Source organism: Coffea arabica, chromosome 4c (assembly GCF_036785885.1).
Source record: "Coffea arabica cultivar ET-39 chromosome 4c, Coffea Arabica ET-39 HiFi, whole genome shotgun sequence".
Taxonomy (NCBI): Eukaryota; Viridiplantae; Streptophyta; class Magnoliopsida; order Gentianales; family Rubiaceae; genus Coffea; species Coffea arabica.
The window spans coordinates 26,296,209-26,319,368 of record NC_092316.1 but is presented as its reverse complement, the minus strand read 5'-3'; the positions used below and the strand labels follow the sequence as shown (position 1 = coordinate 26,319,368).

General features: G+C 35.0%; 1 protein-coding gene and 1 long non-coding RNA gene across 8 annotated transcripts; both read right to left on the bottom strand.

Annotated features, from left to right (window-relative positions):
* Positions 1-3,969: 3,969 nt before the first annotated feature.
* Positions 3,970-9,395, bottom strand: LOC113740009 (DEAD-box ATP-dependent RNA helicase 35-like). Of its 5 annotated transcripts, none has more exons than XM_027267475.2 (3): positions 8,997-9,395; positions 6,820-7,742; positions 3,970-4,985 (listed from the first exon to the last, which is right to left on the bottom strand). In XM_027267475.2, the coding sequence occupies exons 2-3, from the start codon at positions 7,725-7,727 to the stop codon at positions 4,121-4,123; spliced, it is 1,773 nt and encodes a 590-aa protein (XP_027123276.1). In that variant the 5' UTR covers positions 7,728-7,742; positions 8,997-9,395; the 3' UTR covers positions 3,970-4,120. The 5 variants fall into 5 exon arrangements, with proteins under 5 accessions (XP_027123276.1, XP_071902283.1, XP_027123275.1 ...); XM_072046182.1 differs by having other exon boundaries at positions 6,820-7,733; XM_027267474.2 differs by having other exon boundaries at positions 6,820-7,733; positions 9,060-9,395.
* A 2,362-nt stretch (positions 9,396-11,757) lies between these two features.
* On the bottom strand, positions 11,758-19,376 carry LOC140004954 (uncharacterized). 3 transcript variants are annotated; one of them, XR_011812774.1, is made up of 5 exons: positions 19,215-19,376; positions 14,569-14,631; positions 14,424-14,475; positions 12,561-12,615; positions 11,758-12,160 (listed from the first exon to the last, which is right to left on the bottom strand). It is a non-coding gene; the product is annotated as an uncharacterized lncRNA (long non-coding RNA). The 3 variants fall into 3 exon arrangements; XR_011812772.1 differs by lacking the exon at positions 14,569-14,631; XR_011812773.1 differs by lacking the exons at positions 14,424-14,475; positions 14,569-14,631.
* Positions 19,377-23,160: the final 3,784 nt, after the last annotated feature.

Below are 23,160 nucleotides of genomic sequence, written 5' to 3'. Positions count from 1 at the left end.
TGAATTCCTACCCTTGCATCTTCCAAGTGAACCCAGGACAGAGGTCTTGGGTGGTTAATTTGTTTCCGTCTACTACTTCTTCCACTAATGGTTCAATCCTCATGATATTGACCCCGCTAGGATGAATGAAATTGTGTGAACTGCCACAGTCTATGAAAGTGTTCACAGTTTGTTTCTCAACATGTCCAGTGACCCTCATGGTTCTGAAGTTTGGCACAGTCATGCTGGTCATGGCATTGAGGGATATGTGGGCTAGTTTTCCTTCATCTACTATTTCTTCTTCCTCAACTGACTCACTCTCTTCCTCATCCACCAATTCATCCCAGACTTCCAACCTGTGGAACTGCTTATTACCACACCTATGCCCAGCCACAAACCTGTCATCACACCAGAAACAAAGTCCCCTTGCTTTTTTTTCATCCATTTCTGCTCTACTCAACCTCCTGAAAAGCCTCTTATGAACCACATCTTTCTGTCTTTCCTTGCTGGGTAATGCATGGAGAGTAGGTGAGGGCAGTAAGGGCCTAGAATCCGCCTTCCATTTATTACCAGAAACACTAGCATGGGATTGTGAAGTGCTAGCATGATCTTGGTAACTCATGGAGAATCTGGGAGGCACCATCCCCTTCTGATGCATCACCACCTTGGCCTCTTCGATCCTGGCCAAGATCCTGGCATGCTGTACATTTTTTGGCATAAACATCCTGACAGATTGCTGAATGTCTGGCTTCAGTCCACTTATGAAACAACTCGTAGCATAGTCCTCAGGAAGGTCCACCCTGTTGAGGAGTTCCTCAAACAGATCATGATACTCTTGTATAGAACCTGTTTGTCTGAAGCTCTTGAGTTCTCCCATAGGATCATCATACAATGAGACCCCAAACCTTGAAGATAACTCTTTCACATACTCATCCCATGACAGTGTTTCACGTGTCAATCTGGATTTCATGAAGATTTGATGCCATTGGAGAGCCTTGCCCTCCAGACTCATGGCAGCTATCTTGACCTTCACATATCTACCTCAAAAAATTGTTCACTCTTGTACAGCCATCCTCTAAAATCTTCTCCATTAAATCTGGGGAAATCTACCTGTGATAACCAAGATGGAATCTGATAACCTCCTCCATTATTTATATGAGTATCTGAATTATGAGGTGAATCATTTCCTTCAGCCTGAGCCTTCTGTGTGTGTAGTTCTATCACCAAGTTCCGTAGTGCGGCCATTTCTTTCTCAAATTGCTCCTGCTACTCCCACAACATTGCTCGAACATGTTCTTCCATTTTCCTAACATCCTGAGACCTAGTGCCCTCTGCCATTAATGATCTGAGCCAGCGAAAACCTTGCTCTAATACCACTGATGCAGAGGCCAGTGGAGTTCCAGGTTCCTTGATCAAGGAATGACAGAGATTGTGGAGAAATAATTCATAGACCATGGAGATGAATATCTGATTTATTGGATTAGAGAAGAAGTAGGTAAAATAATGAATTGTAGATTTTACAAATGAATGATCATGATACTGTTCTGCGTATTCCATAATATTTTGAGCTTGACATTCCAAATCATCATGAATTGCAAGAATTATCTGGTATTCATGAGTTATGTCAAGACTCAAAATATTGAAGTTCTATTCTTAGACGTACTAGTTCTTGCTTTTAACAATTATGAATTGGGTCTGGTATTCATGAGTTATGTCAAGGCTTGGTGAAAACAAGAAAATCAGTGATATATCCTCTTATTGACAGATTTATTACTCTTCCTATATCAACTGCAACTACAGAGCGAGCATTTTCAATTATGAAAATAATCAAAACAAAGCTCCGAAATAAGATGGAAGATAATTTCTTGAATGATTGTCTAACTGTGTATATAGAAAAGGAAGTTGCTGAAAAATTTAGCAGTGATTCAATCATAGATGAATTTAGCTCTATGAAAGAGCATAGAGCTTAATTTACTTCTAATAAAAGATGTTGAAATTTCAAATTATGTTAACATAACTTTTATCTTTTTTCAATTGAAAATAGTTACATTTATATTACATGGTTATATATATATATATATATATATATATATATATATATATATATATATATATATATATATATATTGCATAGGTGACATATTAGAGAGCATCTTCTCATAATGTGCAAATTGGATGGTTTGTGATATTATAAGATATTTAATCAAAAGTTATCTTTTTTGTTAATTTTTGTTATGACTATACTGCATATTTATGAATAGACATACCTTTATAATTAAATTTAATATTTGAAATTTTTAGATGTCATATATTTAAATAGAAGAAAATTATTTTGAACATAATATATTAAGATAATTTTATTAGAAAAAAATTTTGGCCCCCAAAAAAAAAATCCTGCCTCCGTCACTGTTTGAAGATATGCATTATTATTTTGATTTTAATAGCGAAGAATGCAGAGATATTTCCTCCTATGGGCTTTAGCCATTGAACCTTCAGGGTTTTCCTTACCGTTCCTATGTCTTGCAAATTGATGCTTGGTCTTTTCTTTTACCCAAACAATAAGTAATTTTAGGTTGTTCTTCGTCATGCACAGAAGGAGAGGACTGGCCTTTTTGATCCATCACTTTTGACCAGAACCCTGAGTGCTCCAACAAGGCCTAGCTAAATATATGACTAGCTCCCGAGCATATAAATTTGAGGAATCTTGTCGAAGGCCATGGAATTTTACTAAGCTTAGATCTCAAGTTTCTTTCCGGGTCTCTCTTTTCTATCCGTTGTACCTATAATGGGCTTATTAATTAACAATTTGATCAAGTAATTATGCTCCTTAAACGTATAGGTAGCAAATCAATTCATTTAACTAAATTTACTCGTACCCGCCCTTGAATAGATGGGTATGGATATCTTAATTTTTGTATATAAATATAAATGGGTTACCCAATAATATCCATTTAATAAATGGGTATTATTGGGTAACCAATCAAACCCAATTAACTCATTTAAAATTTTCTTCCCCCACCCTCTTTTTTTTAAAATTTTTTATTTTGTCATAATGTTAACTACTTTTGTTTCATTATTATTATTATTTGTTGGTTTTATCTTATCATTTTATTTTCTCTTAATTTGTTAATTTACTCATTTTTCAACATTACTAATTTATAATAAGTTTTAGCCTCTTTTCTTATCTTTCCAAAATGAAATTTTAAATTTATTTATGAAAAAAATGTTAGGGATTCAAAATTTTTGGATTAAGTTTTTATATTAACTTTTTTAGTACTTAGTTCAAATGCTTATATTCTTATTATTCAATTAAAAAATAATATATAATTTTTCGACATAGAGTATGGATGGAAAAAAATAGTAATTAGGCTTATTGAGCATTATAAGTAAATATTTAAAACTAATGATGGGTGCAAAGAGCGGTATAAATTGATAACTTAGTTTGCAAAAATGAATTTAAATGAGTTTACAAAAAGTTAAAATAAATGAGTTATAAATGGGTAATTGAGTTATTCAATTCATTTTTTACATACCTATTTATATCCATCTAATTTATCCATTATTCATTTTACCCAATCCAAACCCGCTCGAGTCACTCATTTTAACACTTCTACTTAAGCGTCTCATAATGCGCCTAAAAGATGTGTTTCGCATAGAGTTCACACAATGAAACTGTAGGCACGTATTCCAGGGCAGCGCAAACCCGCCCGAGTTCAGCATGCCCCATAGTTCAGAGATGATCTCCATCGAGGAGTCAGGAACAAGATCAGCTGAATCTCTAGTGGCCTTACCTCGTGTGTAATAAAAAAGTGACATTTTACACCTAAGTCACGTAACGTTCAACTGTACAAGAACAGCAAGGGAGTATATGATTGTCCGTGACGCCATGTAAAGGACGGCGAGTGCATAACCGTTCCCAAAGATTATCCCTCATCGGATTTGCAACATGGTCTTCTACCATTTGACAATAAAAGGAAAAGGAAATAAAGATGCACCAATGTCTAGGGCTTCCACAATATTAATCGCAAAAAAGAGAAGGAAAATTGTGATACATCATTACGTTAACAACTACAACAAAATATATTCTACCTTCAAACAGTTTCCATTTACAAACTCATTGGCACAATCCAAAGGAAAAAACTCAAATTTCCCCGCGATACCCCCCAGATCCATAGTAGTCTCTTCTTGAACTTGCTATTTGTGTGCTCCTTTGATGTTCCAACTTGGGACAATCACGGATCCGATGACCAAGTCCGCCACAGTAAGCACAGCCTTTGACTCCACTAGCATTTGTGATTGCATCAACATCCTCCATTGGATCATTCAATTCTGCCAGCACCGGAGGTATTCTCTGTTTTGCCTCCTGTAGCAAATGCTTCAAATCTAGAAGTGTAGTTTCACTCTGATTTTTGTTGATAAATGTCGTTGCAATTCCTGTTTTCCCACATCTTCCAGTACGACCAATCCTGTGAACGTAATTTTCTATTTCTGCTGGCATGTCGTAATTAATCACGTGCTGAATATCTGGAAAGTCCAAACCCTTTGAGGCAACATCAGTGGCAACCAACACATCTTTCTTGCCTTCTTTAAAGGACTTGATAGCATACTCTCTCTCTTCTTGATCTTTTCCTCCATGAATTGCAACTGCTTCAACGCCCTTTAACAGAAGATATTCGTGAATGTCATCAACGTCAGCTTTATTCTCACAGAATATCAGAACAGGAGGAGGTGTCTTCTGCAAGCACTCAAGGAGGTAAACAATCTTTGCCTCTTGCTTAACATACTCCACCTCTTGAATCACATCAAGGTTTGCCGCTCCAGCCCTTCCCACATTAACCACAACAGGTTTAACCAATGCACTTCTTGCAAACTTTTGGATCTTTGTGGGCATTGTGGCAGAAAACAAAAGAGTTTGACGCTGAGCTTTAAAGTGATCAAAGACTTCTCTTATGTCATCTTCAAAACCCAAATCCACCAACCTATCTGCTTCATCTAATGTTAAATACCTGCATACAAAACAAAGTGGTAAGTTTGAGGTCCAGTATTTAAGAGAATAGAAAAGTAGAAAGAAGCAGCTAACAATGGTGTAAAACATAACTCTGTATGTTCTTGCTAGTTTAAGTGCCATCAGAATAAATAGCACAGATCCAAAGAGCAAAAACTACACCCATTTGAAATTATGAATTCTACTCTTTCAACAACTTAGATCCTAAATCAGCACCACACCCAAAAAATAAGAAAGTTATATTTGCTTAACCACCAGCACCCCACATCAATGTCAGTTGAACTCATTCTTCAACCATTCACACCATCAGTTATAAACGTAGCAACAAGTTTCAGCTTCAATACACCTAGTTTTTGTCGTTAGACATCGCTAAGATCCATTGGAGCTGCAAGCAACAGGTATACTCCCTTGACAGACATGAAAATTTAAATTCTCCAGAAATCAAGAAAAACATCATATTAGTTAGCTAGTTGATCTTCTAAAATCATATGCAGCCACCAGTGTCTAAAACATCAGGTAGAAGTTTTAGTTAAATAGTCTAAAGCTGCTGAAGGATTACATGTTGGTCAGATTCCAACTCCAACTAATTGCACCAGTATTATGTCATTGACTAATGATTACTTACTAACATTTTATAGAAATTTTCAAACTGGAGAACCAGGAACAGAGAGCTCCCCCCCCCACCCCCCGTGCCTCTTCTTCCGCCCGACTCAGGTCTAATTTCAGCATTGAATAGATTGGCGGAGAGAGTAATCCCCAACTCAACAGATCATTCCTTTTTAGGCAGAAAGGCTTCTTCCGTCAGGTGGATTAACAACTCTACCTAATTGTCAGCTCTCAGATGACCACTACCTGAAGTAGGACCTCTTTTTCTGTTTTCATAAGTCAAATGCTGCTGTATTATACCAAAATAGTTTTTTAATGACACAGAAATTTTGGTCTCAAATCTTTCTTCCAGTTCCCAGTAATTCTCCAATGATGTCCAGAATACATTATCTATACCAACTTTGAAGATCATATTGTAGTTTTATATTGTGTATTTACCTCCAAATCCAGATACTAGCAGTAGCATCTTGTGTAGATAATGATGATATCAACATATACTCTTCCTAAGCAGTCCATTATTTCAAGAAACAAGCTTTTTGGGGAAAAAAAAAAAAGTAACAACACTGCAACATAAACATTCTTTTTACTATCATTTAATTCATCACTTGGATTCAGAATAGAAACTTTTGCAACATAGTGAATACCAATAAGAAATTGGTCATAACTTGCATTAACATCCCAATCAGAAAGACAGGCCCTTTACAGATGTAAATGGTCACTAGATGTTAAATAGACTCTGCTATAAACCAGAAAGTTTCATATAACACAAAAACTGAAAGTGAAACACAGGTAACCAGTCTAGAAAGTCCTAATGGTTGTATGTCCAATTGATGTCTACACATTCGACATTTAACCAAAGCATATGCATTCATACATAACAATATCTGAAAAGAAATTATGCTCTTCTATTTTCCAATAGAACACAGAGATCACAAATCCTCTCAACACTTAAGATTGACCTCTAACATGGCAAAGTATCATGCAAATCAAAAACTAATAGATGACATTAAAGAGCATATGCTTCTCACAGAACCAGTCATCATCACAAGGACTAAGAACAGACACCAATTATATTTGGTGCCAAATATAACACAAAAAATACAGATAATATTAGCTTGGTACTTAGAAAGAAAACAGCTTCATAATATGTGATTCACAAGGCAAACAGAGAGAGCAAAAATTACCAAGCACAACATACAACTAGTTAAGTCCAAGGAGAACAAAGTTACCTGCAACTGTCAAGATTCATTTTCTTCTTTGCAAGCATATCTTTGAGTCTTCCTGGCGTAGCAACCACAATGTGAACTCCTTTCTTCACAACCTCCAACTGAGACTTCATGTCAACTCCACCAATGCAAAGCAATGGCCTTAACTCTGGATAACCGTACTCCCTCATGGGTGCAAGAAACTGCTCCACAACTTCATAAGTTTGCCTTGCAAGTTCTCGTGATGGACATACAATTAAACCAAATGGCCCTTCTCCAGGGGCAATTGGCATCATTATTTCTTCTTGAAGTGCCACCATGATCAGTGGCAAAACAAACACCAGTGTCTTACCAGAACCCGTAAATGCTATGCCTATCATATCCCTTCCTGCTAATATAACAGGAAGACCTTGAACCTGAATAGGGGTTGGTTGCACAATCCCCTTCGCTTTCAGCTTCTTCAAAATCGGGTCAGGAAATCTCATATCCTTAAAATTCTTAATTGGTGGAGGAATATCTTCGCCATCCACAATAATATGCCACTGCTTCCTTATTGCATCACACACTTTCTTAGACAGCCTCCTTATATTCAACGGCGGTTTCCACCCCGTAAACAATGGTTCCTTGTAAGTAATCCCTTTAGCCAACTCCCGAACAGACATCAAAGTTTTGCGATCAGAGAGATGCTCAATCATCTCTTTCTCCTGCTGTACCATTTGTTCAGTAGGGCTAATTTCAGGTTGTTCTTTTTTCAACTGTGAGGCCTTTACTAGCAAACTAGGCTTTGCTTCTACAAGCTTCAATTTTTCAGCTTCCTCTTCTTCCAGGGTAGAAGATTTACCTTTCCGTTGCAATATTTTCTGGGCTTCTAATGCCCTCCTCTTTGCAACTGGGATGTACTCAACATAATCATCGTCTTCCTCCGTCATCATTATCTCCTGTGGAGTCTAAAATAGGCTAAATAAGTGAAAGAATTTGCGAAACAACAATGGAGTGTTTTATAAAAGGAAAGAAAAAAAATGTTGGCTTTTCTGTCTAATTCGCTATTCTTCATAGGGCTCTACCTCCCTCCAAGGACGATTAGAGGAATAGCATTCCGATTTCCATTAAGATAAGACAGCTGTTCTGAATATCAGCAGTGAACATGGAGTGTTATATAAATGACCTCAGTAACACTTTAGCACACGCTGTAAAATATCACCATAGAAAAACTAAACACGCTGTAAAATATCACCATAGAAAAACTAAACACGCTGTAAAATATCACCATACAGAAACTAAAATGACACCATGCAACCCATGCCAATCATGAAAAAGAAAATCCAGACTACTATCGTCATGGCACTTGATAGCTTTGTCAGATGGATTTTTCTTTTATAAGTCAAACTATTGTAAAAAGAAATCTCAACTAGTAACCATTGTTGTAAATCCAGCTTGCCCAAACTGTTAAGTGTTTTGTTTAAAGATCAAACTTCTTAAGTAAGAAACTAAACGATCTTATCCTACCTTCCTACCTAAATGCCCATGGAAGACAATGCGGAAGGGCAGAAGGGACAAATAAGGCAAGTAACAATCAAACCCCCCCCCCTCTCTCTCTCTCTCTTAAGGCAGGAAAACACAGCTAGCACTCTCAAATGTGCTCTACCAGTTCATTAGCAATGTCTGCTTTCTTATTGCCACCCAACCACAGAAGAGAGCCACAGAAACAACACAACAATTGTCTATTGAGTCATAAGCCACTATTTTTTTGCTAAATTTTTGGCAATTTTATCGAATTCAGTTCTCGAAAAGTAATTCATACTCGAAACAGATACTAAAGTGTAAAATCCCAGCCAAAAAAAAAAAATCATCCCAAACATCGACCTAGATAAAAGACTAGAAAAAGAAAGATTATGCGTATAGCGCTTCACAACCAAGAGATCAAACGCCAAATTTCTAAAATTTGATAAACATAGGTGATCACATGAACTGAAAATAGAGGTCAAATGAAATCTAAAAAAATCAGAAGCTAACAAAACCCATAAACAAAAGTACAATTTTCAGTCTAATTCACTCAAGAATCAGCTGTAACAAGTAAAGACTAAATCTTTTAAACAAATTTATCAATGCATGCATAAAGAATTTTGCACACTTCAACACTGATTTAAACCCTGACCTAATGCTCAACAAAAAGGGAAAAAAACAAATAATTATTTACATACGAATGGGAGAACCGATGTAGAGGCGTCTGACTGAAGGAAAAGTAAAGTGAGGAAGAAAATTACCAGAAAGGCGTAGCGAATTGAACGTAAAACCTAGAATTTGGGGCTGTTTCGGAAATAGGGAGAAAAAGGGGGAATGATACAAGAGATAACAGCCACAAGGGAGAGGAAGGCAATTGAAGAAGTGTAGCGTCTGAGTAAATTATGTGCGGAGAGGTACGAAGCTGAAAATCCTTTGAGAAAGAAGTGGAAAAATTATTAAAGAAGGTGAGATTTCAGCGAAAACGAAAAAAAAAAAAGAGAGAAGAAAAGAAAAGGAAGGGAAATTATATGTTTGGGACCTTCAAGTGAGACGGAAAAGAAATGGAACGAACGGATTTTGAAGCATTCCAAGTGCGGAAAGTAAAGGAAAATGAATTTGTAAATCTTTTTCTGACCAAAACGGGGCGGAAGGCAAAGGAAAATGCATGGAAGCTTACAGAACTTTCTTTCAAATTGTCCATTTTATCCTCACGAAACTTTATTGATATGTATACCCAAAATCGTTCCCTTCTAAAAACTCTCAAATAATATCAAAATTTCTTCTCCTTTCCCTTCTTTTGTTTTCTTCAATAACTTATCATTACATTACTCTTCTTTTCTTTTTTATCATAAACTCCCAAACTAGTCTAGGGTTATAATGAGGCTCGACAGTGATTTACTATATTATGAGGGGTGGGTTTTATTGAAATTTCTGGAAATTTAATTAATATACAATTGAAGGACGTGGTAATTTGGATTAGACATCATTTACTTGTAGATTGAATTAAATTTTGTACTCTACCTCTTCCCTTTATCTTTTTATCTTTTTTTTTCCTCAGCTTTGAAATTAAAAGTTTTAGCAAGAACAATCATTGGATTAAGTGGTTAAACTCATTATATTTTCTCAAGAATTTGATCTTTGCTTTGCGCAAGGTATTGTAGGTAAACACTACATTTGTAAAGTAAAAGACGTTAGCTAGTATAATCAGTCTTTAAAAAGTTAACAATATTTCAAAAAGTCAAACTTTTAGGAATAAAATTCAGATGACATAAAAGTTTATTCATTTTTTAGAATACCCCCGTACAAACAAAAAATTGCTATTTTCATGTTCTTTAAAATGTAAATTCCAAGTTTTATGAGATAAATTCTGCTTGTGATGTTCTCATTTACTTTTCTATGTCTTATTTTTAAGTTCAAAAGTTTATTTAATAACTTATGAGAGAGTACATCTCAAATGACTTTTTCATAAAAAAAATAAAAATAAAAAATAAAAAGCTGAAGCAAAAGAAACACACTCGCATTTATAAGTAAAATAGAAATTTTCTGGCTCTACAAGGCACAGCCAATGCGCAATTTGTTGTGTAAAAAATATTAAAAAATTCCCTATAACTCTCATTTTTAAAATTAATAGAACAAGAAAGATCTTAATTGTCATCATGTTGAGAAACCATGTCCATGTGCAAACTCTTATAGCAGTAGGGTAATTAAAGCAATACCCATGTCCATGCGCAAAACCAGAGAAACTAATATAACAAGGAAGCTGCAAAATAATTGAAGACTGAGGTATGTTAAAAGTCTCTGTCCCCCCAAGTTAGGATCCGTCCATTGAACAATCCCCTTTCAATGAACCAAGGTATGGAACTCAAAAGTGCTTATCTGTGCCAGGAATTAATCAGTGCATGACCAGTTCCTAAAACTAAAATTTAAGCAGAAACCAAATTATATCAAACAAATCGTGATTTGAGTGCAGATTCTACTTGTTGAGCCCCATAACATGTGGAAAATTAGAATCAAGACAGTAGAAGCAGGGGAAATGCTCTTTAACTGGTCTTTGGTCCTAAGTATGATAGTCACTAAAATGACAATGCAGTAAAAGTCAAAAACAATTGATAAAATTATGAGTGTGTTTGGATTGTGAGTTATTTGGCCAAATATATTTGCTTACATCACCATTACAATTTTCAATACACCTTTTTATCTTCCCAATTACCTTTTTATCTCACATACATCACATCACAAAAAGTGCTACAGTAAAAATATCTCAAATAACTTACAATCCAAACACACTAATGTTTCTGGGTCTATCAAAGTATTATTTCCAATGGAATTTAAAGATAGTTCGAGCCATTGCAAGACATTAAAGGATCATTCAGCATACAAACACAAAGGGAAAAGTAAAATCATTTTTGTTTAGGACCAAACAGTAAGCTAAAGAACATCTCTCAAATCATCTAATACTCCATAACAATGGGACACGTAAATTTTCAGAAAACTAAACCAGTGTAGTGGTAAAGCTACCTTTAGAAGCAAATCATCAAACACAAAACATGCTACTATTGTAAGAGATGATCACACACCTTAAACACTGGATGTTTACTTTGCTGTGCTTCTTCTTGATTCTTTCAAACTTACAAAACAATCAATAATAAAAAAAAGCAAACATTTCGGCTAGGAGGTCAATTTTGGGGGGAAAAAAAGACTAGAAAAACTCAACAATAAATTCATCAAGTGACCAAAAATTGATGTGAAAGTGTGAGTTTTTCTTCATGTTTTTGGCTAGGAAGGCAAATAGGAGTGGGGAGGGGAGATGTATAGTGCTTTCCCCTCTTTGATTCTCTCCTTTTTCTGGGAAAAAAAAGAATTGCATGGTTGGGAGATGAGATAGTGTACATAGAAGGTAAATCTGAAGGCCAAGCATAAATTGGGGAGGAAAATCACTAATTTTTTGGCCAATAAGAATGTTTTTTAAAATATACTTTATTAATATTTCGATGCCTTAAAATACCACATAAAACCAGTAACACGCGGCTATATCTTCGTAAGAAGCATAAGCAAAATGTGACAGCCCCATCTCCCCCTAAGGCGTACCAAAGGGTTCGGCGGGTCGCCTGCCCAACTCTCGCCGGGACTCACTCACTCACTACAGTCCTCCAATGAAGTATAAAATAAATCTCAAGTATTACATCCAATTCTCCAAGAATTACATATCACGAGTACCAGAAAGTAAAACCTAGAAAAACTGATAACTACAACCACCACGCCAACTATATACACAAGAAGAAATCCAAAACTCAAACCATACGTGAGATAATCCATCCGGTCACATGAATACGTGCTACAAGCACTTCCTTCATCTCGAGCCCTGTGGAGGGGAATAAAACATTTTGGGGGTGAGCTAAAAGCTCACCGAGTAACCAATAAAATCGGTAAGCAAATCAGTTTCACAGTCGTTCATTTAAGTGATGTCATGATTCTAAGATCAAATGTACATTTATTGCTCTCGTGAGCCAGTGAAATCGTTGTACTTAAACACCCAACGCTCCAAACAAACATTTAACAGTAAATAGTCAGAGGGGGAGCCATTTGCTCCAAATGAACAGTACACAGAGGTGGAGACGTTGGTGTTCAGCACACGAATTCCAAGTACTCATTTAAGCCAAAACATGTCATGGGCCACATGCAAGCACTCATGATATGCAATCAAGTAAATAGTACAATAAACGGTTCATAAGTAACTTTGGAAACACTTTAGGGTCACTCACCTCCACGGCTCAGAACCCATCCGTCATATACCATTATCTTGTCGGAATCCAAGCCCTAAAACCCAAAACAGATTTGATGTCATTAGCGGTTTTGGCACCATTGGCACTACGATTATCGGATGGGGGTGTAAGATACACCGTTTCGAAGCTAAAAGACAGGGCTACAACATTACAGAAGGTCACTCAACCCAGTTTTGAGTGCAAACAGGTCAAAAATGCAAGATACTCTATCGAAAACGTAAAACAGATTCACCAAAACGTATTCTAGCGGAAACATCATAACTCAGGCTCTACAAGTCCAAATCCAGAAATTCCAAAGGCATATGGTAGCTAATACATCAAGCTACATTTCATCAGAAGACCTCAAAGGCCAAGTCGTGCATTTTCATGATCGAAAATGGAAGACTACACGAAAACAGAAATCTGGGCGCGAAACAGGTTTCAAAAACAGTCAAGGGTATTTCGGTCATTTCACATGCTACAGTGGTCGGATCAAGCTGAAAATTTACAGGCAACTATTTTATAGCCTTGGCTACAACTTTCATGTTTTGGCTAAAATCTAATTCGGTGAGAATCAGGGTGAAAGGTCACGGTCAAATTGAGTGAAAAGGCAACCCTGTTCGCAGCACCCCTTCCCAGACCAGTCTCAGTATTTCCGACTTTTCTCACTGCACACTACTCCAATTGACCTGAAATTTTACAGGCACCTTTAAAACATCAATACCTACAACTTTTATGTTTTAAGCCAAGACCAATTCGGCTTCTAACCATGAGATACAAAACCGGACAGAATTGGGGATATAAAACCCTAACTTTCTCAAATTCCTTCCAAACCCAAAATTGGTTGCAATTACCAATCATTTACACCTACTAGAGTTATTAAACATCATTTCCAACCATCATGGACAGCCACAACATCATGATCAAATTAAACCAGAAAAATCATCAATAAATCAAAAACTTCACCAATTCATCTCAAACCAAGAAATAAACCACAAATTTCAGCACTTTAGCTCCCACTAGGCATAACTTAAGCTTCATTAAGTGTAGGAGGAAACTCAATCACCACTCACCTTAACAATAGAAGAGAGAGAACAACTAGGCACTTTAACCTTCCAAATAACTCCACCAAGAGCTTCAATCTTCCTTAGCTAGCAAGTTTTATAGAGTAATTTGCAATTTAATCGGTTGGAACTCAAGATTTGAGCAAGAATTGAAGTTGAAGTTGAAGAAACTCTCTCTTGTTCTTTCCTCACCAAAAATTTCGACCAAGACAATAAAAATGGAAGAAATTGGGTCAAAATTTGGTTTAGTAAAGGTTAAGACAAGTCCAAGTCAAAGTCAAGGTCCAATAGTTAGGTGACAAATGGTCCTCTAGGATTTTAATCTTATCCTTTTATCTCTCCAAGATTAAACCATCTAAGTAACCTCTAATTATCTCTTAGCACCTTGTAAAATAATATCACTTAATACAAAATTCCTACAAGTTGTCAAAAATATAATGCATTTACCGCACTAGCGGGTCCCACGTCCAAAATACGCTTTTAATTTCTCAAAAACAAACCGATACTAGAAAAATCATTTTAAAACTATTTTTGCTCATAAACTTTATCTGGGAAATTTTTCTAGTCAAAAAAATGTAGAAAAGGCGGGCGTTAAAAAAAAAATAAACCCTAGAAAATTAGAAAATTTCCGGGTTCTCAAACTCTTTTTTTTCGAGGCGTCACACAAAAACTTATCATAAGAGTAAATAGCCAAACATATAGGCACATAACACTAATATTAAAATATTTAAAATATCAGCCCATATAATATTAACAAAAATTTCAGCAAATTAATGATACAAATCAGAGGTAAACTAACCTGGAATGAACAGAAATTTTACTGTAAAACCTTTTCTATTTTCGGACCAAAGCTGAAAATTACAAAAAAAAAATATTACTGATCAGTATATATGTCCGTGGTGAAAAAAAATAAAGAGAAAAAGAATGGCAAGAAATGTATTTACCAAGATGCAAGGGAACAAAAGGCACCAAACCCCTTGCAAGGATTTTCCACTTTCCAAACAAAGCTGAAAATACCAAAAAAAAAAAAACACTAATTGTGTAGCATTCGTGTGTTTGCTATGCGAAGAGGGAAAAAAGCAAACAAGTTTTAAATTTTTCTTTACCATAGAGGAATACACCAAAAGGCAAGAAACCTCTCTATTTTTCTTTTCACCTATGAGAAAATGTGTGACGCCCCGAAAGAATGAGTGCGAGAACCCGAAAAAAATTCTAAATTTCTATGGTTTATTTTACTGATCACCCGCCTTTTCGACATTTTCTTTATTAGAAAATTTTTCAGATAATTTTATTGAGTAAATATAATTTTTAGATGATTTTTCTAGTATCAGTTAGTTTTTGAGAAATTAAGAACATATATCAGATGTGGGACCCACTAGTGCGGAAAGTTCGATAAAATTCGGCCAGTTAGGTTAAGTAATGGATACTGGGTTTATTTTAGCAGGTGCTAAGAGATAACTAGAGGATATTAAGTGAGTTGGTGTGAGAGAGACAATGGGATAGATATGCATTTAATGAAGTGACAAGTGTCACTTGGAGAATAAGTCTTGAGTTATGACTACTATTCATCCTTTTACCATTTAAATCAAAATATTGACCAAAATTCACCCTTATTTTTCAAGCTTCTTGGCCGGCCCTTGCTCAAGAAAAAAAGAAGAAAAACTACTCAATTTTCTTACCTTCAATCTTGCTCAATCTTTCATTTCAACCGGTTAATCTTCAAATTACTCCATAAAACCTATTAGTTTAGGGGTATTTGGGTGATTGGTGAAGTTATTTGGAAGCTTAAGGTGCTAAGTGGCCTCTTTCTTTGGTTACTAAGGTGAGTGACTATGGAACCCCTCTCTTCTATCTAATGATGTTTAATTAAGGACTTATGGTGGTTATAAGTGTGATTTGGTGGATTATTTCTTGATTTTAGTTAAGATTAGTGAATTTTTCTATTTATGTGGGATTTTTCTGTTTTCATATGATTAATATTATGTGACCATGTATGATAGTTGGAAATGGTTTAGAATGAAGCCTTAGTGTTAAGATAGCGGCTATTTGCGGAAAATTTCCGCATTGAACGGAAAATTTTGGAATTAGGGTTTCAATTACCCCCTTTCTGCCCGGCACTATTTATCATAGTTAGAGGCCGAATTAGCGTTGGGTTAAAACATAAAAGTTGTATGGAATAATATTTTAGAGATGCCGGCAAAATTTCAGCTCAATCGGAGCAACGTAGCTGGTGAAAAGACCGAAATACCCTGCTGCCCTGTTTCTATCCGAACTTGATAATTGCTTCTGTAATTGGTTAATTTGGTTGGGAATACTTATGATTTGGTTGTTGATGTCTTCTTAAGAAATTTATCCTGGTGTCTTAGCTTTCGGATGGCTTTGGAATCACTTGATTTGGACTTAGGTAGCCTGAATTACGGTTTGTTAACCAGAATGCGGTTTGTTAACCTGTTTTTACGGTTCTGGTTTGGTACATTGACATTTTGACCTAGTTTCACTACAAACTGGACTGAGTGTCCTTCTTCAAAATTGTATCCCTTTCTGTTAGCTTCGAAAAGGTATAAAATTCATCCAAATCCGAGTCCCATAGCTCCGGTTATGACCAAAACAAGATCCGTTGTCAGAACTACCTTCGAATTTGGACAGTTCTGACAGGAATGTTTGGACCCATTTTCCTCCATGCTCTGTATCGATTCAGCTTCTGGTCTAAACATAAAAGTTATAGCCTTATGTACTAGCTTTCCAACGCCTTTGGAATTTCTTGATTTGGATTTGTTACCTGTGAGTTATGGCCCAGCAAACAAACCCTGTTCGTCACCCTAAGACGTAAATTTCTGGTACTGTTTTCCATAATTTCGACCTGCTTCCATTCAGATCTAGATTAAGGTGTCTTCAGGAGAATTGTATCCCTTCCTCATAGCTTCGAAACGGTGTCTCGCTCACCTTGATCCGACATTCCTAGCCTAACGTTTGATCAAAACGGTTGGAGATGACAGATTTGGCCATTTCCGTTTGCCGTTCCGCGCGTGCGCGTGCACCCATTTTACCGTTTTTGCACTTGCATGTGTCGATTTTGCCGTTTTACTTGTTTTGGGCATGTTAGTGGCCGTTTGTAATAATATGTGATACAATCTTCTATTTCAGACAGTGATGAGTTAGGCGGAGTCGGTGGGGCCCACTACTAGCGAACACGCGCGAAGTGCTTTTGCTCTTGTACTACTTTTGTATTTTGAATAAGTATTCAGGCCGTTTATGTGTACAAACTGCTTATATGTTTTGATGTGAAAAGGGGGACTTAGGCGAGGGTGTACTTTATCACACTCGACCTAAACCCTAGTTTGTACCTATGTTTCTCCATGAGATGTGTATATATGAATTATTTTGGGTTTGAACCCCTTGAGCTTGGAGCTCGAGGTGACTTTCATGAGTTCGTGAAATATGTTGAAATTGTGGGCCCGATCTCAAGACTTGGATGGACTATTCGAGTCGGCCGGGGCTTGGTCGGAGCCAGTCCAACCTAGTCTGAGGTCACCAAGTTCGTAGGTTCCAGTTGTGAACCAAGTTTGTGACCCGAGCTTGTGACTCAAGCTCAAGTTTGTGATTTCGTTCGCCCGGGCAAGTTTGTGAGGTGACTGGCCAGTGAGGGTAATAAGATGTTCGGTGGGTGTACAAGTGGAGTTCTACGGACTTTATTTATGGTCGACGAAGTGTCGACAGGAGATCACGTATGGCAAATGACTTGGTTTTGGAGCCAACCTGTATCCTTCCTTTGTATTGTTACTTTTGTACTTGACTTGACATTTTGTGCAATAGTTGTTTATTTAAATGTGAAATTTACGCTTTTACCCCTGTTTACTTACTAAGCTTCTAACTTACCCCGTTTCCTTTGTTTTCTTTAGCAGGGGACGACGCGGGGAACTTTGGGACACTGTTGCTAGTATAGTTAGGTTTAGTTTGTATTAGTTGGACAGTTAAGATGATCCTTTTTGTTTTGGTAATTTGTATAAGGACCCACCTTAGGGTCCATCTTCTGCTGGTTGTTATTATAATGTATTAGAGTAGTTTGACTCGATACTTTTGAAGATGTAAATAGAACTTTTTGGCGTTAGATATATTGTGAATACTACGCTTGTGGATTTATCTAGTTTTATTGTTTTGAAATTTTGAATCCTGGCGCGAGCTAGGCAGGCGTCCCGCCGATACCCTAGGGTTCGCCCTTGGGAGAAGCGGGGGCGTCACAAAATGAAATAAGATGTATATCCTATAAAGCCTCTAACCTCAAGCGCCCTTTTCTATTCCTCCGGTTTTTAATACTAATTCTACTTCCCTCTTACTAAGCAGCCATCAAATCGAAGCCGAGAGAGTAAAATTTAGAGTCAGAAATTGTTGACAAAGATCTAAAGGTTGAGAAATAAGGGTTCGTACGGGCTTAGTGAATCAGACAAGGGACCATTTTTTGAGCAAAAAATCCGGATTTTAGGGTAAAAGTGTACACTTAATCTATGGAAAAATTTGTGGGTTTCATGTCTGCAAGTATAAATACCTGATAAAAGGAAAAAATCTACAGTGAAAATAAGAAAGAAATTGTGGTGATTGTCAGGCATAAAAAGGGAAGAGAAAGGAAATAAGAAACAGAGAAGCCAGATAGAGAAGAGAGGGGAGACTTACCCCAAAAAGAGAAGAGACGGGAGAAGGAAGATAACAATCATCAGTTCGTGCAAACTCTCCAGGTAAGGAAAACAATCAATTCTTTAATCATCATTAGGAATGATCCAACAGTTCTCAGGCATCAATCTTAGATTAAGACACGATCCAACGGCAGAATGTTGCTAGAAAAATCTTTATTACCCTAACAAATGCAACTAAGGGGGAGATATGATTCGAAATTACAATAGTACCCCCCAACAGTTAGGAACTATTCTGGCCTTCTTTTATCCCTAAAGGGCTTAGTGGACATTTAACACTTGGACAAACGAAAATGCCCATGAATAGTAGAGCACTATTTGCCAAAGCAATCAAAACTCAAGGGCTTAGTTGACATTCGCCACTAGGGGTGTGCATTCGGTGCAAAATCGGTAATTCGGTGCAATGAATTCGGTTATTCGACTTATAGAAATCTAAACCGTTTTCAATTTTGAATTGGTCACAACTGAATTCATTCCACAACCGATTTCAAATTCAAGAACGGTAATGAATTTGGGCTAACCGAATTCATCTTAGAAAAGAAAAGATTAATCAAACATTTGATAGAACACCTTCCGAGTCTGCTCCATATGAACCACACAAAAGTGAAGTAAAATCTCTACCATATAAGGATGATATGCATCTCAATTCTGTCAAGGTCAAGATTTCCAGTATATTGTTCATAATGCCGACGAAATCAAGCAGTATATTTTCAAAATCCAGTGAAAATGCAACAAGATAACCTAGTAGTAGACAAAATTATAATTCGACATAATGATTTTCCGATTGCAGAGCTAAATAACAAGTATATCGACTTAAAGCTTGCAAAAAGAATTAATATTTCGAAGCACCGGTGACATATATATACAGGCGTATTAAAGAAAACGGAAAAAAATTTAAGCTTTACCTCAAGTGGAGTCCTATTGGTGATTTCAGAGAGGCCGATTACGTTTTCTTGCGGTGAAGCTGTCGGGAGGGAGGTGCTGGGAGTAACGGTGGTGGAAGCTTAGACAAAAGTGACAACCAGGATGGGTTCAGTGATAGCGAAGGGCTTTTACCCTAAGGCGCCTGTTTCTGAAAATGGATAATTTCATTTTCCTCCCCTGATGCATATATAATATCAATTGTATCCCTAATATCTTTTATTTATTATTTTTTTAAGGAATACATAAAAAGTGATTAATTTAAAATAAACCTTAGACTGTATAATGATTTAGTGATAATTTATGAATTTATAATTTACAATGATTAATAATAAGTAATATTAGTTAGTAGTTACAATAAATTTATAATTTACAATGATTAATAATAAATAATATTAGTTACAAACTTACAAATTACAATGATTAGTGATAAGTTATATTAGTTACAAACTTATAATTTATTTAAAATCAAAATAAAATTTATTTACTTACATATGTTATTGTGAAAATCAATGCACTAATATATTGATTTGCAATTCACATGCATTCACTTATACTGTTTAGTTGTCTTGTCTATGCTTAAACCCTTAAGATTAGTAAATAGATAATATGAATTTTAACTTATTTGATTACTTATACCTAGAATCCTTAGTCTATGATTTAAGGAACACATAAAAAGTGATTAATTTAAATTAGAATAAATCTTAGACTATACAATGATTAGTGATAATTTATGAATTTATAATTCACAATGATTAATAATAAGTAATATTAGTTACAAACTTATAAATTACAATGATTAGTGATAAGTTATATTATTTACAAACTTATAATTTATTTCAAATCAAAATAAAACTTATTTACTTACATATGTTATTGTGAAAGTCAATACACTAATACATTGATTTGCAATTCATATGCATTCACTTACACTACTTAGTTGTCTTATTTATACTTAAAACCTTAAGATTAGTGAATAGATAATATGAATTTTTATTTTAAATATGTAATGTGAATTTAGAGCACACTAATACTTGCAAATTACAGATTACGCATTCAAATATTCAATAATTCAAACATGAATGATGTATCAAATTATCAATATCTAGATTCTAATTACTAATTATGTTTATTGTTTAATATTTAGTATTATACATATATGTATTAATTATTATCTAATTCTAGTCATGTTACTCATGTATAAAATAATAAGTATTATAGTTATCTTATATTGTTATGTATTACTATACATTTGTATTATTATAGTCATATAACAATTAACAAATACTAAAATAATATGTTGTACATTATTATATATTATAAGTACATGATATGATGATAATACCATATACTAATTATTATTAATAACATTTACCTATATAATATAATAATATATTAGTAGTATATACTAATAATAAATAGCATTTATCTATATATTATATAATTTTATATACCAATTTGGTATTCGAATGCAGTAATGCGGTACCCTATTTCAATTACCAAATTTGATTGCGAAATCGGTTATTACCAATTTCATAATCTCGTTACCTATTTCATACCATATTAGAATTCGGTGAATTCGGTATGTACCGAATTTGTACCAAATTACCAAATATCTGATTTCAAATTACCAAATTGAATTTAAATTCGGTTATGAATTCGGTATGAACCGAATTTGCTCACCCCTATTTGCCACAATTTCAACACAAATTTTTCAAAGTCCCTCGGTCTCCTTCGAACGTGTGGCACAATGTGGTGCAAAGTCTTGTGTTTTAATATAGATGTAAGATATTTTATTTTGTCAGTTATTTGTGTGCATAATACATTTCAAAATAGTTCATCAAGAATACTATGATCTATCTCCAAAGTAGAGTACAAATTACACTTGTCTTAAAATTTTAATAAAATATTAACAATCTCAAGACTTGAAAATTCCATGTTGAATTTCTTTTCTCTAACATCTAAGAACATCACTAATTTGAGGAAGATTCAGAAAAAAAAAATGTTGCCTCGATATGGGCGGGTTATGTTCAAGTGGACAATTACTCCAAATTTAAGAAAATGTAATTTAAATTGTTGAATTCTCCTTTACAATCTTTTTGGATAAAATTCTCTTTGTGTCCAGGCGTAACCTACCACCCTTTAATTTTCTAGTTCATGCTCTTCAACGGAGCTAAGAAACAAGTGTATCTTTGGCTTTGTTACTTGGAAACAAGTCAATGGGTTATCACATGTGGGCTACCTTATTCTCTTTCTCGTTCATACTTCTTAATTTTGAGTTTTCAAACAAAGAAGCAGTTAGGTTTTTTTCTCTACCCTCACTTCTTGATGTATATGATGAATCAACAAAGCTATGGCTGACCATAAGATACAATAAAATTGGCGAGAAAAAACTAGGGTAGACGCGAATCGGATACTCCTCTCATCCACCATTTTGGCTAATCCAAACCGCACCTTGCGGGTCAACCATTTTTTGGCCCTTTCCCGCTTCGTACATCAACAAGTACCCAATTATAGGGTACCGGATACCCGTTAAAATGGGTCAACGGATATTCGTTCCGCTTCATTTATCATTTAATTTTTAAAAAATATGATTTATACTAATTTAATTTTGTATTTTACACATTTATCTAACATTTAATAAATTTTTTTTTCTCAAAAAATGTCTCCCACCACAAAACAAGCATGTGAAGAATAAATCTTAGACTATACAAGCATCTGATTGTATTTTATATACAAGAATAAATCTTAGACTATACAAGAATAAATCTTGACTTTAATTTTTGCAGGATCATGGATTTAAAAGTAGGAAGTTCTAGACCTAAAACTCCTCAAGACTATGAGATGAGTCTTACTCCAATAACTCAAAATAGATTTCAATTATTGCAAGATTTTCCAGCATTGACTTATAGTCAAGCTGCTCGTACTCAAACTTCTTCTCAAATAAGACCCATTCAACAAATTTCAAGAACCCCAGAAAAAACCAATGAAAATCCATATTTTACCAAACCTATTACTCAACATATTACTTTAACCAAATTCCAAGAGGTGCCTCTTTACAATGCACTTAACTCTTTTACTCAAAGACTTTTTCCTCCAAAATGTTTCTGACAACCAAGAAAAAGGAAAAAAATCAAAAAGAATTCAAAATCAATAAAAAGTTTGAAATAAATAACACATTTTTTTAAATATATGTTCCACATTAATTAAACTCTTTTTTATAAAATATAAGATCATGATTTCTACAAATGAATCTTGTAAATAAACTATAATCTTTCATATTTGTAATATAATTTATTCAATGAAATTGTTTATTTAGATCTAAAAATATTATTTTATAATGTATATAAAAATAACACACACACACACACACACACACACACACACATATATATATATATATATATATATATATATATATATATATATATACGCGCACAAAGCAAATCATGTACCCACAAATTTTTAATTATGTGACCATTATCCTCCGCACATCTTAGTGAGTACTCAATCCTCTTTTGATCCAATCAAATAATACAGATTAGATATCCTAATTTATGGATCGAATGAATACGGTTGATTTTCAAGTTAGTGAATAATTTTGCTCACCCCTAAGAAAAATGTATCTGTAGACAATTAAAATTGTTTATCTATTGTGTATCTGCAGCCGCAGGATAGAAACTGCAAACTTAACTAAAAACAAAGAAAAGTTTTAGTTAAGGAAAACGCACATGCAGATATATAGACACGAAAAGAGGGGAAGAAAAAATAAATAAAAAAGAACAATCGAAACTTTACAGAAATTAAGTCCAGATATGGATCCTCTCAAAATGATCAGATCAACAACAAAACATTGGTCACTGAAGAAGAAATTATTGCTCTCCTATAGGCAACTTACCACCAGCCTAAAACCAAAGCTTTGGAAAACTA